Here is an 18223-nt window from a genome sequence, read left to right on the forward strand (position 1 = left end):
TATTTATTAATATGTTAGTTGCCTGCAATTGGATGACTGACTAGGACAACATACAACCAGTTCAAGAATCAGTCCTGTTACTGCCTGCACCAAGAAGTAGGCTACGTATTTTTACATGGTAGCAGTATAGTATTAAGTTCTTCTATTGGATAATGGAACTCTAAATGTTACCCAGAGTGAATCTTTTGGATCATGTATGTTCCATTTGCCCTTCATCCATCTCTTGCCAGATATTCCTTTTTCAGTACAGGTAGTCCTCGGGTTATAACAGTTTGTCTAGTGACTGTTTGAAGTTACAGTGGCACTGAAAAAAGTAACCATTTTGTGACCATTTTTCACACTTACAACTATTGCAGCATCCCCATGGTCACGTGATCAAAATTCAGATGCTTGGCAACTGACTCATATTTACAATGGTTGCAGTGTGCTGCTTTCATGGGATCACTTTTTGTGACTGTCTTGTCCTGCTCACACATGCACACTCCACGGGTGTTAGAAGTCTTTACTGATGCTTCCCAAGCCCCAAATAGTCTTCCTCACATCCACACCAGCACCATTCTCAAAGAGTTCAATACGTTATTCAAGGAAAAACCCACGTCAGTCCACAGGGCAAAGGCACATCCGCAAAGCAAAGGCAAGTCCTTAATTCAAGAGGCACGATCCAAAGTTTGAGGTATAGAATCCAGGTGGTGTAGTCAAGGCAAGACTTACGGTGGTTAAAGAACACACGGCAAGAAAACAGACATGTTGTTCCTAGCGTTGTTTCACTCTCTGGTGCAGCCCATCAAGAGTCACCTCGCAAGTAGCCTGGTTGACTTTCTTGTGCCTGCCTCCTCTCAGCCCTACGTGCTTTCGAATTAGGAGGAGGCAGTTCTTTCTTATCTCCACTGGCCAGCTGTGCACCTTCTCCACCCAAAGCCTCTGGGCTTCCCAGCTGCAGCTATGCCTCTCCTGTCAACCAGCTTCTCATCTTGTCACTCCTCCTGTGATAGCTCTGCAGTGCTCGGCCTCGCCATTCCTGGCTTAGAGCTTCCAGCAATCTCTGGACACTCCTCCATGTCCCCCCACATAATATTCCTAGACCCAGTTCTTCCTCGTCTGAGCTAGCATCCAGAGACTTGTCCAGGGAAGTGCCAGGGAAAGCCATTACAGTGACCTTCTAACAAACAAAGTCAATGGGGAAGCCAGATTCACTTAACAACTATGTTACTAATTTAACAACTGCAGTGATTCACTTAACAACTGTGGCAGGAAAGGTCGTAAAATGGGGGCAAAACTCACTTATCTGTCTCGCTTAGCAACAGAAATTTTCACCTGAATTGTGGTCGTAAATTGAGGACTAACTGTAACAAGATGTAAGTCAATAGTTCATTTCTTATCTTAATTACCAAAGGTTTCAGGTTCTTCAACTAGGCACAGTTCTGGTTTTCAGTGATGGCAAAGTGTTTTGTCCAAGATCCTAAAGAACTGTTGCCAGTCTGTTTGCACAATATTGGGCTAGATGGACAAATTGCCTAACCAGAGAGAAATCAGTTGTCTTACTCCTGCCTTGATTCTTCTTCCATATTCTCACTACTCATTTCCTGTAAAAGTTCTCTATTCAGTTCATATTTATTTATTCTCTTGGTAAGAAACATAATTAAAGTACAATATCAGCAGTGTTAGCTTGAAGATATGGGTCACACATTGACTGATGCTGCTACCTCCCATCAATGTACAGATTTGTATTTTTAGAAGTGCCTTTGTTTTTGGAATAGGGGCAGTATTGGCACTGTTGCAATATTTTCAGGATCAGACTCAATAAAGATAATAGAAGTTAAAGCTTTAAATATATTTCTTTTTAATTATGATAGGCATTCTATATTCACTGAATATTCGAGGTAGAAGCAACGAGAATGGTGAGGGTGGCTCCTTATATATACAAGGGGTGGAGCTAGGAATGGGAGTGGTAAGTTATGAATACATTAAAGTCCAAAGAATAAGTTAACCTCTGATGTTCCATATATACATTATTTACACATTGGAGAATAAGGCATTTACATCTGACAAATTCCCCTCTAAATGCCGGTTCGTTACACAACACCAATTACATTCTGATTCAGGACAATATAATACATATAATTTAGAAGTTAAATATTTGTGTTGTTTAGAAGGTAAGGGTTTTGTTAATATGTCAGCTAATTGTTCAGAAGTATCGCAATGTATTGCTTTAATGAATCCGTCTTGAGACAGTTGTCTCACATGCTTAAACTTTATATCAATATGCCTGGACCTTTGTCCAATTGCATCGGATCTGGATATTTCAATGGCCGCTTTATTGTCTTCATGCATAATAAATGGTAAGGTGGGTTTCTTCCAAACATCAGTGATCAGATCATTGAACCATACAAGGTTATTTGCAGCTTTGGACAAACAAACATATTCCGCTTCTGTAGTAGAAGTGGCTACTAGTTCTTGTTTACCAGTATACCAGTAAACTGGACAATCATTCAATAGAAAAACATAACCAGAAGTACTCTTTCTGCATGTTGTATCACCAGCCCAATCTGCATCAGCATAACAAGTAATTTTTGGTTCTCTGTCATTATTGGGTTCCAACATTAAACAAAAATCTAATGTACCCTTCAGATATCTTAGAATTCTTTTGACAGCTTCCCAATGATACAAGGTTGGTTTACTAACATATCTTGACAATAGATTGAGAGGTAATGCAATATCTGGCCTAGTCCAATTAGATATATAAAGGAGTGAACCTATAACTGATCTGTAAAATGTGTTGTCTTTAAACTCAGGGGAAGATTCATCAGTGTTTCTAAGAAAATCAGTTTGCATAGGGGTGTCACAGGTTTTAGCATTATTTAAGTTACATTTGTTTAGGAGTTCGATGATTTTATCTTTCTGTGTAAGTTTGAATCCCCTTTTAGTTTTGTTAATTTGCACACCAAGGTATTTATTCACTTTACCCAGAGATTTCAGTGAGAAGTGTTCATTTAACTTATTTACAAAGATTTCCCTGCTCTCTTTATGCTTTCCAATGTATAAAATATCGTCCACGTAAATTAATACAAATTCAATATGATCATTACTCTTTTTTACAAAGAAACAGTTATCAGCAGTGGTGGCGTTGAAATCCATGGTCTTAAGTACTTTTACCAAGCAATCGTACCATCTTTTGCCGGATTGCTTTAATCCGTACAGACTCTTATTTAATAACCAAATTTCGTTCTTATTAGTGTATTGACTGTGTGGTGCTCTTACATATATTTCCTTATCTAATTTTGCATGTAAGTATGCGGTCTGTATGTCATATTGGAATACGTCCAGATTGAGTGCAGATGCTACTACAAGGGCTGTTTTGACACTCTCTGTTCTCACTGTGGGTGAATATGTATCAGTATAGTCTTCTGGATATTTTTGTGCATAGCCTTGTGCAACTAGTCTAGCCTTGTATAAGGTATTGCCTCCTTCTAAGTTCTTAATTTTATAAATCCACCTGGTACCTATAATTGTTTTATCCTTAGGTGCGATCGCAGGTGTGAATACATTTAATCCTTGTAAACTTTCCATCTCTTTTTCCATAGCTAGTTCCCATTTTTCTCTTTCTTCATGTGGAAGTTTCAATACTTCTTCATATGTATTAGGTGTTATTTGTTCTCCATTCATATGCATTATGTAATCTTTGTATTTATTTGGTATTTGGTTTCTATTGTTTCTAATAGTTCTTTCAGGCTTGCTATGGTTATCATGCAAATATCTAGCTTCCTTTTTTGTTAATGTGTCTGTCTTTATTTTATGCTGACTATTAGTCCAAGTTTTGGTTTTGTTCTTACTTTTGTTAATATTTTGATTTTCTGTTGTTCCTTCCTCACAAGATATCGTATCTTTACATTTATTAGGAAATATTTCATTAAGGTGCAATTTTGACCAATTGGCCTGTTCATGGAACACAGCTGTTCTGGATACTATAAATTTGTTATTACTATCAATAAATCTGTACCCTTTGGTTCCAGTTTCGTATCCCATGAATCTTAATCTCCTGGATACGTTTTCTCCCTTTCTCCTCAATTGTTTAGGTATGTGTACGTCTGCAGTGACTCCAAATATGTGCATGTGTGATAATTTGGGTTTTCTATTGTACATCACCTCATATGGTGTCTTATTCACAATACTGGACCAGGTTCTATTTTGAGTGTAATTCGAATAATGTAATGCCTCTGACCAAAATTGTTTGCCTAAACCAGCATCCTCTAATGTGCACCTAATCATGGTTTGTAGTGTGGAATTTTTCCTCTCTGCAACTCCATTTTGAAATGCAGAAAAAGGATTGGACGTGAAATGTAACATTCCTCTATCCTTTAACCATTGGGAGAATTCTTTAGACATGAACTCACATCCCCTATCTGTCATAATTTGCTTTATTCTGATATTATGTTGTGTTTCTATACGTTTGTAGAATTCCTTAAATTTCTGAAATGTTTCATCCTTGTGCTTTAATGTGTAAACAAAACCATATCGGCTGTAGTCATCCACTATTGTTAGGAAGTAACGTTTTCTATAGGTAATTGAGGGACTTAATGGACCAACTAAGTCCATATGTACCAAATCAAAAATATTGTTAGTTGATCTGTTAGATTTTTTTGGTTTGGGACTGGTTTTTAGTTTGGTGGACTTACATACTGAGCATTCCAAATAATTTTCACAATTTTTTATTTTGACACCTTCTGCGTGTTCAGTCATTTTTTGTACTACAGGAAAGCTTGCATGTCCTAACTTCCTGTGTAAGATGTGAGCACACTCATCATGAATTGGTTTACCTATTTTTGGTTTCTTTTCCTTGTATGTGTTTTTGTGATCATGAGTTATTCTACACTCATCATTGTCACTGTTACTGACATTTTCATCATCTGCTTCAATACAATCTTCCATATTTGAATCAATGTTATGTAAACATCTTTCTTTAGTTATCAGATAGGGTAGACCTCCTTTTATCATTACAGTACCTACATTTGTTTTGTTCTTTTCTATAGTTGCTTTCCCCTTTGAGAAAACTATATTGATATCAGATTCTCTGCTTAATTTTATGGCACTTAGTATGTTGTGAGGTATTTCTGGGATTAATAATACCCCCTCTATTTTCCCTAGACCAGGCAAGGTCACATTTCCTTTGCCTAGTACTTGAACCTTTTCTTGATTAGCTACCTTTATCACAAACTTATCTTCTATAAATGAAGATAATATACTTTTGTTGTTGGTGGTGTGATTTGTTGCACCAGAGTCAATAAGCCAATTGTTATTCTCATCCTGCTGTGTTCTGGTGCTGTCTTGTTTATTTAGCCCATTCAGTGACCCAGATTTCCTCTCTTTTGAATTTTCTCTACCCCCTCTACCTTCTTTGTAATTTGGTGGGCTTCTATATTTGTGTCTATCTGTGGAAGATTGTCTGTAATTATATTTGCTCCTATATTCTGGTCTATGTCTCTCTCTTGAGACTTTGGGGCAGTCTCTTCTACTATGTTCCCTGGATCCACAATTGTAGCATCTAAAGGCCTCATTATGTTTATCTTGAAAGACTACTTTCCTAAAAGGTTTGTGGTCTGTTTGGTTACTGGATCGATTTTTTCTTGAATTGTCTTCTGCTATCAATTTGTTAGATAGACTTTCTATGGATAAATATCCCAAATTAATGGTATCTAAGTGTGACATAAAGCTATCCCATGATGGATCAAGTGAATTGATAATAACACTTTTCATTGTTTGATCTGAAATCACTTCCCCCCTCAATTGTAGCTCAGCTCTTATTTTGTTTAGATTTATCAAATGCTCACTTATAGAAACCCCTGGTTTTACTCTAGAGGAAAAGAAATCCTTAGACATTCTTGTGGTTGTAGCTACGCTATCGCTGTGAAATAGATTAAACATGCATTGAATTATTTCTGATACAGTTAGGTTTGGTTTGATGCTATGATACATTGCAGGAGACACGCTAGATATTATTATGAAAAATGCTCTATGATGTAAACAATCTATTTTTAAAGTCCAAGGTCTTCTTGGAGGGCTAGTTATAAAGAATAGTAAATTTTCTTTCATGAAAATAACCTGAAGCTGTTGATACCACTCTTGTAAATTAATGCCATCAATTCTAAGTTTTGGGAAGTCACTGGGTAAGTTACCTACATTATTCTGTCCATTACTTACAACCTGGGGCAGTCCGTGATCTCTCAAGTGCAGGAAATTACAGAACGGCATTGGGATGCTTGCAATGAGTCTGCGCGGTTCTCTGGCCAGTTCAAGTCCTTCTGGGTCGTCTACGTAGTTTCGCACATGCGCGTTGTTCATTTCTTCTTTGGTGGCGTCGTGGAAGGTTCTCTCCCTTTCAGCTCTCTCGATCCGCTCCTCCTCAGATGAGTCGGTCTCTGGCTCGGTTTTTGGGGTTCTGGTGGTGGTGACGGTTCTTTTCTTCTTTTTGTGTGCGTTGGTATTCGATTTTGTCTGTGGTGTAGGGCGAAATCGGCATGGCTCTCTGGGCTCGGGCGTCGTCGCTTTCGAAGTCAGGATGGGAGCGTGCAGGTCTTGAGTCGCCGGTTTGATTTCTTGCTTCTTCGTAGATGTCTTGGTAATTTTCAGTCTTGGCCCAAAAGCAGCAAAAAGCGTTTTCATTGCTGATTTTACTTGAGATTTTGTTAAATCGTCTTCACTTTCTGATTTTGGATCATCTGAAGAGTTTGAGACTTCTTTCTCACTTTCTTCGTCTGATAGTGTTTTTCGCGCCAGAAATTTTGAACTGAGCGTTTTGATTGGCTCTGCTCCATTCTCTTTTGAAGTTCGTTGAAACCAAGATGGCTGCCATTCAAAATTTCGCGCGGGATCACATCTTTTCTTTTTAACAACTATTTTCTCAGTAGTCATCTCACTTACGATTTTTTGATCTTTGGGTTTTTCTTTAATGACGTTTTTCTCTCTCGCTGCTCCGCTGTTCTTCAGCATCTCCTGGAGGTCCGCGATGAGACTTTCATCATTCTTTTGGCTTTTTAGTATCTTTAATATCTCTGACCTGAGTTCGTTATTTTCTATTTCGATTTCTTTCTGGTCATTATTTTCACTCATTAGTTCTTCTTCTTCAGTGGTGTATTCTTCGGATTCTCTCGAAATCGCATTGGTGGATTCGTTGATCATCTCTTGATCAGTTTCTATTTCTTTGCTGTAGGCCCTGGTGTTGGGCCTATCTTTCTTGGACATTTTTAATTACTTATTGAGTCAATTAACCATCCTCTGCTACCAGCTTGTTGCAATATTTTCAGGATCAGACTCAATAAAGATAATAGAAGTTAAAGCTTTAAATATATTTCTTTTTAATTATGATAGGCATTCTATATTCACTGAATATTCGAGGTAGAAGCAACGAGAATGGTGAGGGTGGCTCCTTATATATACAAGGGGTGGAGCTAGGAATGGGAGTGGTAAGTTATGAATACATTAAAGTCCAAAGAATAAGTTAACCTCTGATGTTCCATATATACATTATTTACACATTGGAGAATAAGGCATTTACATCTGACAGGCACAACCTAAATTTTGGTACCCTAAACCAGTGCCTCATTTGCTTTGGCTAGCTGTATTTGGGCAGTTTGGGTAGGTTGCTTCTATTCAGTTGAAAAAGCAGAAATGTGGGTGATAGCATCATACAAGATGCAAGAAATATAATACTTAACCACTACCCACTTCCTAATATTTTATCCTTTTTTTCATAAGGTGTCTGAAATCTGGATCTGGAGATGTGGCTTTTGTGGATGAGGGAGTCGTGTTAGGTATGAATCTTGGAAAATGCTAACCTTTAATTCAAATACCAAAAAGTGCTTAAATTTATGACTATTTGCAGATGGATTTCATTTTATCTAGTACTCATCTATTGGGGCCTCAACTCCAGTTTTCTAGAGGGGTTCCCGAAAAAGCTTGCGGTGTACTTACCATTTTTGGGAAGATAGATGAAATCTATACATATAATAGCACCAAGGGTGGGTTCTAGTTACCTTTACTACCGGTTTGAATCGTGCCCACACGGGCGCATTCTTCTGTGGATGCACAGAAGCTTCTGCACATGTGCAGATTGGTTCTGATGACGTCCAGGTCAGTGGGTGGAGCCTCCAGGTGGTTTTACTACCGGTTCTATAAAACTGGTCCAAACCAGGGGCAACCCACCACTGAATAGCACTGTACATGCTTTTAAGCAAAGTGTACCAACCGCATTAAATGTGGAAATTTCCCGAATAACAGTCTTACAAGAATATGTGACAAGCCGGTTTTGAAACAGGAATTTCAAAACCTGTTTATGATATTGTATGATGGTCTGCAATTGAGAGAGAGAAAATGGTATTACATTAAATATGCAAGGGAGACAGGGCCCGTTCAATTTACCTGTCCCAGGGGATTAATTGAACCCGGTGGAGTTCCAGAGAGAGCTTGGAGGTTTCCTGGTGGACAGTTCAGCTGCGGCTCTAATTGCTGTCTGAAGTGGACAGGTGCCAAGGCTTGTACTGTATCACTTTTGTTGAGCCAGTGATTCCTGAGGAAGTGGACAGGGCTCTCTGTGCTATCAATTCGGTCACCTGTTTATTAGATCTGGATTCCTTCTGGGTTTTGAAATCAGCAGATGGCTCCATGCTATAGTGTCAACCTCTTTGATGAATGGATTAGTGCTCCCAAACTTAATAGAAGTGATGATGCACTCCGTCCCCATAGGTCATCCTTCGACCCAACAGTCTTCAATAATTATCACTAGCTTCTAATTCTCAATTTCTGTGGAAGGTTGTTGAGAAGATGCTTGATTTGCAGTTGTTGAGAACTCTGGAGAAAACTGATTATCTAATCCTTTTTCAGTTAGGTTTCAGTCATGATTTAATACTGAGACTGTTTTGTAGCAGAGCTAGGATAGTGGTGATATATCATGCTTGTGTTCCTTGATCTATCAATATTGTTAATCAAGGTATCCTACTGACACAATTCTGTTGGTTGAGGATTGAGGCACTGCTTTTTGGTGGTTCTGTTCCTTTCTCCAGAGCCAGTTCTAATTAATTTTAGTTGAGGGTAGGGGTGAGATTACTTCCTAGACCTCTCCTGTGTTTGGTTTTGTAGGGTTCTATCCTCTCTTCCCTTCTTTTCAACATCAACATGAAGCCACTTGTTGAGATCATCCATCAGTTTTGGTTTGGTATCATCAATATGTCAATAAGATTCAATTATATATTTCAAACCTGGTCAACCAAAGAAACCTGCTGAATTTCTGTCCTGGAGCCTGGGGATTATGAAGGTTTGGATAGGGAGGAAATGACTTGGTTCTATCAAGACTGAGTGGCTGTGGCTGTTTGGCCACCCACATCTGCAGATATTTTATCTCTGATCTTTCATGGAACTGCAATTTCCTATTCAACGATGGTGCATAACTTAGGGGCCTTCTTGGATTCATAGCTATTGTTCAATAACATACAGAAAGGCCTTTGCACAGATTTAACTGGTGATATATTTTTTTCTCTAATCAAAATGGTTAATTTAGCCATGTCTGAATGTTCATCATCTTCACCAATTATTCTTTCTCTTCCCTTCCACTTTTGATCATATAATAGTTTCATTGCAATGGGGATTCCATGAAAACCACCTGGAAGTTTCAATTAGTCTAGAATGCAGCAGCAAGAACTGAAGTAACACCTCCACTTCAAAGCTGCACTGATTTCCAGTTTGTTTCCAGATGTCATTTAAGGATCTAGTTGTTACCTATAAAGCCTTATATGGCATAGGGCAGGGGTGTTAAACTCGCGTTGTCACAGCATCGTCATGTGACGTATTGCAACTTTCCCCCACTTCACTAAATCGGGTGTGGGTGTGGCCAGTGTGTGATGCATCTGGCCCGCAGGCCGCAAGTTTGACAACCCTGGCATAGGTAGTTAAGGATTCCCTCTCTCCCATAACAAAGGATTCGTTCTCTCTCATAATTATTTGAGAGACTACCTGTCTCCCAATTCAGTTTGGCAAGTTTGGTGCACTCTTTATTCCTTCAGTTAAGCAATTTCATCTATCAGCATCCCAGAAACATACCTTCTCTGTTGCAGTTCCTGCCCTTTGGAATGAGGGGTCTCCTTCCTTCCAGGATCTAAATGTGGTCCTCACCCTGTTTGAGTTTTAAAGGAGTCTGAAGATTTGGCTCTTCACCCAGACCTTTCATGAGGATTTCTAAAATGTTGTTACTCTGGCATCCCTACCCTTCTTTTTGCTTTTTGTCTTTTACATTGTCCTTGTTTTTCATCCTTACAATAATTATTACTTTTTAAAAAATAATTGACGTGACATACACGTTTAATAAACAACAACAACATGATGGAGCCTACTTTGTTTTCTTACACTCACTGTTGCCTTTTATTCTCCACAGATGACTGTGCAGAAGAAAGAAGCAAATATGAGTTACTTTGTGTTGATGGCTCCAGAAAGCCTGTTGAAGAATATGAATCCTGTAACTGGGCTAGTGTGCCAGCTCCTGCTGTGGTGACACGATCTGTTGATGGTTGGACAGATAAAATCTGGGCACTCCTCTCTTATGCACTGGTATTTATCAAGTTTTCCTTTTTTATAAAACAGAGATCAAAAATAAATATCACAAACGTCTCAATTTTACGAAGGACTAAAAGAAGAATAATGTATTAAAGCTACTAGTAGGAAAATGTTACCTTGAAAAGGGAATGCCACAAATAAAACTGTTTTGACTGAGGTGTACACTACAAAGTTCTTTTCCTACAGGTTTCAGTTAAAGGACAGTGCATTGATTCCATTTGCTTTTTGTAAATGAACTAAATTTTGAGGAAATATAAAAGAATTACAGGTGAAAGTTTTCATCATCTGAACTCCTCTCTCCCATAACATTTCGTGAATAAGACAGAGTGATATTTGAACAATAATAGTATAGTGTGGAAGATTGTTCAGATAAATTGGGGGTAGTAAATAATTGAAACATTAAAGCTACCAAGGAAAGTGAAATTGGAAAATAACAGGGAGGGGGAAAAAAGAATTGATATTTTTGACTCCTGATAGTGTTTCCTGGTTTTAAAAGGTCTTCCCTTTATTCTATAAATCAGTTGAATGAAGAGAATTGGATGAGAATTATATGCAAGGAAAGAGGGGTGGGTGGGTCACAGAATATTTTGGTTAAGATAAAGCCAAAATTGCTACCATTCTCTTTCCTGTTTCAATTGGGGGCTCTGGTTTAGAAAAAACTTCTGAATTTAATTCTGAGTTTGTTCACACTGCAGTAGTCTTTTCCCAAACTACCTGCAATGTAGCTCCTGAATTTTTCATTCAGTTTCATTATTTAAAATTCTTTGTTCTTCCTAACTTCTCTCTGTTCTCTCAAAGGGTGGGGGAGGCCCTGCTCACAGTCACTCATGCCCTTGTAATCCCCAGTAATGGACTAGTGTAATACACTTTATGTGGGGCTGATCTTGAAGAGTATTTGAAACGGGTGGGTTCTACTTACCTTTACTACTGGTTTGCAATGGGGCCGTGCATGCGCGCTTGCTTCACACGTGTGTGTGCCCACTCTTCTGCATAAGTGCAGAACTCTTCTGTGCATGCGTAAAAGCATTTTGATGACGTCAGATTCGGTGGGCAGAGCCTCCCGCCAGTTTTACTACCGGTTCTATAGAACCGGTGTGAACCGGAGGCAACCCACCACTGATTTGAAAGCTTTAACTGGTACAAACATGGCGATGAAGATGGTTACCAGTACCAGTTACTTGGCACATGTAACACCACTGCTCCGTAAACTGCATTGGCTTCTGATATGTTTTCGGATGAAATTCAAAGTGCTGGTTATCAATTTAAAACCCTTTGTGACTTTGGACTGAGCTATATACAGGATCACCTTTCATCAATTGTCTCTATCAGTCCTATCTGATTTGGCAGAAAAGTACGCTTTGAGTGCTATCAGACAGGAAGGGTTGCCTGGCATCTGTCCATTGGAGCATCATCCCCTCTGAGATTAGATTGACCCCATCCCAGTTGACCTTTTTTGAGGTCTTGAAAATGTGGCTTTGTGCTTGAGCCTGCGGCCCTGAGTGTGGATTAAAGCCCATCAAATTGAATAAATACAATAAATATTCCATTAATTTTCATATTCCATCTCATCTCATTCTTCTTTGATTTGTTTTCTCTTATTTTAGGAACAGATGAAGCAAAAGCAAACAAGATGCCAACTTTTTAAATCTCCTCATGACTCTGGCAAAGATCTCCTGTTTAAGGATAGTGCGGTTGGTCTTGTTCAATTGCCTGAACGAACAGATGCTGAACTTTACCTAGGTCCTAAATTCAGTGCTGCAATTCAGAGTCTCAAAAGAGGTAAACAGGGCAGGACTTGTTGTGCATTATGAAGTCACAGTGATGAACAGGCATTGAAAATGAGGCATTAGAAAACTTTAAAAAATAATAATTAGTTCACTTGCTAGCTTAATTGCAATTCAGTCTGTTGACTGCCTCTAAAATTTCTGTGATGGGGAAAAACTTTTGTCAAAGTAGAAACTATTATGCTTTGGCTACACCCGTGTTATAACGGGATTAGGTCCAATTTGTTTGTGATTAAGACTCATATTTTACTCTGTTTGGCTAGCTGAGGGTAGCACTGAAGTAATAAATAGGGCAATAATAGCAAACCATAAGCAATAGGATGGGGGATCAAAAATCAGTGTAGATGTTCTGACTCAGCTCCCCAAGCATGTCAAACCCTACGAAGTAAACTCAAATATTCCTTTATTAGGAGTGCCAGAGACCATGGCAAAAAGTTTCTCTCTCAACGCAGACTAACAAGTCCATCTGGCTGGAAGATGAATAGTTGTCTGTCACATCTATTCATCTCTGCCCCCTGCCTTTTATCCCCAGAGCTAGGGTGGGACTTCGTTAGCAGTGGTGGCTCTTCCTTCCCAAGGATCGTCCCACAGATTTCCACTGCTGTCTCTTCTCTGCCTTCTGTGCATCCGTTTGTCAGGCACTGGACTCAGCTGTTCCTCCTCTTCCTCATCAGTCACCTCCAGACCTGGGGACTGTTGACTCTCTATCTGAGGGCTGATGGACGGCCCAGGGTCCATCTCTGTCTTTCTCTTTGCAAGCTCCATTCCTCGTCCCCCTTGGATCTCTGATTGCCTTGATGCTGACCCTGACTCCCATGCCTCCTCTTCCTCCGATTCGGCTGTTGGAGAAGCTGGCGGCTGACAGTCCACAACAGTAGACCCAGATTTCTCCTTCTTGAAAATCAAGAGGAAAAACTGTTATAGCAATAAATCATAGTCATGATCAAAATTCAGATGCTTGGCAACTGGTTCATGTGGTCCCCTTTTGCGATCTTCTGACAAGCAAAGTCAATGGGGAAGCCAGATTCACTTAACAACCAGGTTACTAAGTAATCAACTGCAGAGATTCGCTTAACAGCTGTGGCAGGAAAGGTTGTAAAATGAGGCAAAACTCATTTAACAAATGTCTAACAACAACAGAAATGTTGGGCTCAATTGTGGTAGAAAATCAAGGACTACCTGTACAAGGTTAAAGCATCAAAATGCACATACAATATATAAGCTCTTTCCCCCCCTTTTGCTAAGTACCTATTTCAGTTTCCTGACTTTTTTTAAAAGTACAGTGGTATACCATTTAATCCTTTTTTTAAGTTGACATATGCTAAATAAATAACAATTTTTCAAGTGACCTGAGGTAAAATGTTGTACCACCAGCAGCCAGGCAGTCTGTTTTGGATTATCTGGGAGCTAGAACAGAAACGTTTTCATGCTAAATAAAATAGCAAACTATGTAAAGCTCAAGCATACAATAACGAGGTCTAAAGTTTTTCTTAGTGCAGCTATGTTTTAATTGGGTCATTAATTTCTACTATTTTTCTAAAATGGCTAAATAACCCTTTAAGTATCTTGGATACTAGTGTTCTAGAACAAAAGCCTCTAAAGAACATTTTTTGTGTTCTTTCCCCTCTCAATTCTGTTTTTCTGATTTTCCTTATAAAAATCAAGACAGTTGAATATCATTATTTATACAATAATAAAACAATAACATTAAGAAGCAAGGCAGAATTGAAAAATCAATATATTATAACAACCTAGGTCCTTGGGAAGAAATCGATGCATATAAAGGCCAACAACAGCTAAAGAACTGACAGTTGTGATTTCACATATAGCAGGGGTGAAATGCTCCCAGTTGGGACTGGATCCCCCAATCCGGTAGCGATGGCGGTGGGTGGTTTGGAGAACCAGTAGCAAAAATCCCCCATGCTCAGCTGAGCCGCGCGATCATTAGAGGCTTTTTTTTTAACTTTTAAAAGCATTTTTTCTACAACATCTTCGACCAAAAAAAATGCTTTTAAAAGTTAAAAAAAAGCCTCTGATGATTGCGCGGCTCAGCTGGGATCATCAGAGGCCTCTAAAAGTATTTTTTTCTGCAACCTTTTCGGCCGAAGAGATTGTAGAAAAAAAAATGCCTTTAAAAGCCTCTGGCAATCCCATCTGCATTACCTGATCGTCAGAGGCTTCTCAAAGCATTTTTTTCTGCAACCTGTTAAGGTTGTAGAAAAAATGCTTTTAAAAGAAAAAAAAAAGTTGGCCACGCCCACCAGTCACATTAACCCCCCCACCAAGCCATGCCCACAGAACCGGTAGTAACAAATTTTACATTTCACGACTGACATATAGTGAACAGATAATAAATAATAACCAGGTCTACAACAACTTGTCATAGCCAACTAGCCACTGGAGAACTTGTCGCGGGACAAGAGTTACACTAATATCAAAGAAATAGTAGAACAGGATCATTAAAAAAGGATGCCAAAGGAGGGGCAAAATGAAATGTGAATGACAAAAACTAAAATCATTTTTAGTTATTATTAGTAATTATTTTAAATAATTAAATTGAATTGTTGAATTGTCCTGTAGTGAGTTGGTTGTGGCGAGTTGATGTGGTGAATTGGCTGTGGCTGCAGCGATTTCCTCCATTCCGCCCTAATTTGAGTCTAGAACATAAAGATGGTACACTGAAGCTTACAGTGGTTCTTATATTAGTGGTCTCTGTTTACCAGCAATTAGTTTGCAATATTCTGAGGAATCTGAATACTTGGTTAACCGAGGTATGTCTTGTCCTTTAGAGAGATTTGATTCAGATCCTTATACCACAGAAAGTATTGTGTGGTGTGCAGTGGGCAAGGCTGAACAGAAAAAATGTTATGTGTGGAGTGCACAGAGCGATGGTGCCATTGAATGTGCTGTTGCAGAAACTACAGAAGATTGCCTTATCAAGATCATAGTAAGTGTTTGAAGTTTCCACATACCTTTTCACATGAAAATAGTGATTGAGTCCAGGCACTTTAGTTGAAAAAATATTTTTAAAAACCTGGGTACTAGTGCAATCCATGAAAAAGACACTAGTAAAATAAACAAGAAGTTTGTGATTTTGCTGGTACATGTTAACTGAATATATCCCAGGAATCCCATGTTATGAGTCTTTCATACTGGGCAAGAGGCCTCTGCAACAATGCACTGAGTGCATAGTGTAGTGTTCCCACCCTGAGGTCCTACAGATATGTTGAATTATAACCCCTATGTTTTTAAACTGGGAATGATTGAAATAGTTAAAGAGTACCAGTATGAGGACAGTTTTACCTCTGCACTTACTGTGATGTCTCTGCCTGCAAAACCAGTGCCATTTAACTTTTATCTCCTCCGTTTGGAGCCTCTCTCCATTACTTTTCTCCTCTTATTTTATTTTGAAATAAAATATGGAATTGTAACCTGTCCTCTTTGTATTTATTTCTTCAGTAATATCAATTGGTCCTAGGATTAGGGACCAACTGATTTAATCCCTTGGATTAAATCCCAAAGTGAACCAGAAAATGTCCATCCACAGCATGAGACAGTACATATCTTTACTGCTATTCAGTTAGGTCAATATTCTCTGTATTATTTATTCTACTATGTTCTGTTTGGAAATTTAGGAATTTCTATACCTTGATTTCTATGGACAAGATCCTGAAAATGTTGGATTTACCTTGACTCTCCTGTCATTTATTTATTTATTTATTCAATTTATATGCCGCCCCTCTCCGAAGACTCAGGGCGGCTCACAATGCATTTAAAATCATTATAAAAAACATAATCTCTCTCCACTCTTTTGGAGAAAAATATACGGAGACTGCTATAGTTCTACAAACCCGAAAACCCAACAGCAGGAAACAAGAAGATAATGATTCATTTTTTTCTTGCTTCTCTGTCCAAGATTTTCAGTTTTGTTTCCTCAGTGCTCATCACTCCTCTGTCCCATTGAGTGTGCTCAGATAAGATTGGTTATTCAAAATATTGATGAGATTCTCTCCCCCCTCCCCACGCAATGTATTTTTTTAAAAAAACCTGGGGATCCCTGCTGAGCATGAATGATTCATTTTAATCATGTAAAGACACATATTAGGAAATGTATTTGCTGATAGAAAATACATTGGTCTTTGCAGAAAAGAGAAGCTGATGCCATTACCTTGGATGGCGGGCATATCTACACTGCTGGAAAATGTGGCCTTGTCCCAATATTGACAGAAATCCCTCGTAAGTCTGAACTCAGTAGATCAATAGCTGTTGTAAGTACATAAGAAGTGACCTGCCATATAGGACTCTGGCCCGTGTATTCCAGTAGTTTGTCTCCATGTGGCCATCCAACTGCATAACAGAGTCTACTAGTCTCCCAGCATATATAGTCTTCAGAAGCAATCCCACTGCCCTCAGGGTAATAGCCACAATTATGTGCATGAAAATGACTGATGGCATGCCATTTTAGATCTTTAGACTAAGAAAAACATAGGTGTTCAGGCATCAGATCTGAAAGGAGGAAAATCTGTTCCAAGTCACCTCAGTCCTCCCTACTGTTCTTGGATCATTTCCTCCTTTTCATTGTCATGTTCACCAAGTGATCTAATACTTTTACCTCATCCCCAAAGAGTGATATGCATGGCCCATTGCAAAATTGTAAGAGGATGGATAGAAATTGAGTCCATCTTTTTGATCACCAGCATCATCAGTCCTAGATCATAGACTTTATGTCTTGAGTTCAGATGCCTTGCACTCCATAATGGTGTCCTTTATTTTGCAAATACGCTTGGCATTATCTGCTTTTAGGTCTATGTTTACAAGACACCTTTCCTGTAGTCCAGACAAAGGTAGATGAAAATGGAATGTGCTTGAGCTTGAAGTGAGTTCTCCAAATCCTATTTTTATTTTTATATCTTCTAGGTGAAGATTCTTCTGCCTGTGTTGATCCCAAGAAAGGTCTAACAGGTAGGTAATTATGGTGAATATATTGCCATTTAAGAGATCTGCAAACATCTAAGCCTTTATTTGGCAATTTAAAACTTGGTCAAATATTCTGTACCTATCTTCCTAATCTATTGAAGAAAATTCCTTTTTTTTGGACAAAATACAGATAGTCCTCAATTTATGATCACAGCTGAGCCCAAAATGTTTGTTGCTGAGACAGTTGTTAAGTGAATTTTGCCCCATTTTATGACCTTTCCAGGTTTGCAACAACTGCTGCAGTTGTTAAGTGAATCACTGCAATTGTTAAGTTAGTAACATGGTTGTTAAATGAATCTGGCTTCCCCATTGACTTTGCTTATCAGAAGGTCGCAAAAGGGAATCAAGTGATCCCAGGACGGTGCAACTGTCATAAACAAGAGTCAGTTGCCAAGCGTCTAAATTTTGATCTTGTGACAATGGAGATCCCGCAACAGTCATAAGCATGAAATATGGCCTTATCTCACTTTTTTCAAAGTGCTGTTGTAACTTTGAATGGTCACTAAATGAACAGTTGTAAGTTGAGGTCTACCTGTACTTAGGTTTCCTATACGCAGGTGAACTCTTTTCTCTTTAAATGTTTGCAAAAGATGTGAAGGAGTCACTGGACCATGCCTACCTTCTGTGAGGTTATTTGAATTGTCAGTGGAGAAATGCTGAGTCTGCTTCTTGTTTTCCAGGTAAAGGCTACTATGCTGTAGCTGTTGCTAAGAAACGTGACGCTGACATCAACTGGACCACTCTGAGAGGAAAGACCTCCTGTCATACTGGTGTTGGTAGAACTGTTGGCTGGATTATTCCCATGGGCCTCATTAACAATCAGAATAATCTTAGTTGTAACCTTGGTGAGTGGCTTTATGTCCATA

General features: G+C 38.8%; 1 protein-coding gene across 1 annotated transcript in view; it reads left to right on the forward strand.

Moving 5' to 3' along the window:
- LOC117678780 (ovotransferrin-like) overlaps positions 1 to 18223 on the forward strand; it is a 48418-nt gene that overhangs the window by 19699 nt on the left and 10496 nt on the right. The window contains exons 6-12 of the mRNA XM_087872125.1: positions 7750 to 7805; positions 10418 to 10590; positions 12201 to 12375; positions 15170 to 15327; positions 16526 to 16616; positions 17298 to 17342; positions 18038 to 18202. Coding sequence (XP_087728251.1) covers positions 7750 to 7805; positions 10418 to 10590; positions 12201 to 12375; positions 15170 to 15327; positions 16526 to 16616; positions 17298 to 17342; positions 18038 to 18202 — 863 coding nt within the window. The remainder of the gene's footprint in view (positions 1 to 7749; positions 7806 to 10417; positions 10591 to 12200; positions 12376 to 15169; positions 15328 to 16525; positions 16617 to 17297; positions 17343 to 18037; positions 18203 to 18223) is intronic.

Source organism: Pantherophis guttatus, chromosome 6, assembly GCF_059756535.1.
Source record: "Pantherophis guttatus breed Tessera chromosome 6, ASM5975653v1, whole genome shotgun sequence".
Taxonomy (NCBI): Eukaryota; Metazoa; Chordata; class Lepidosauria; order Squamata; family Colubridae; genus Pantherophis; species Pantherophis guttatus.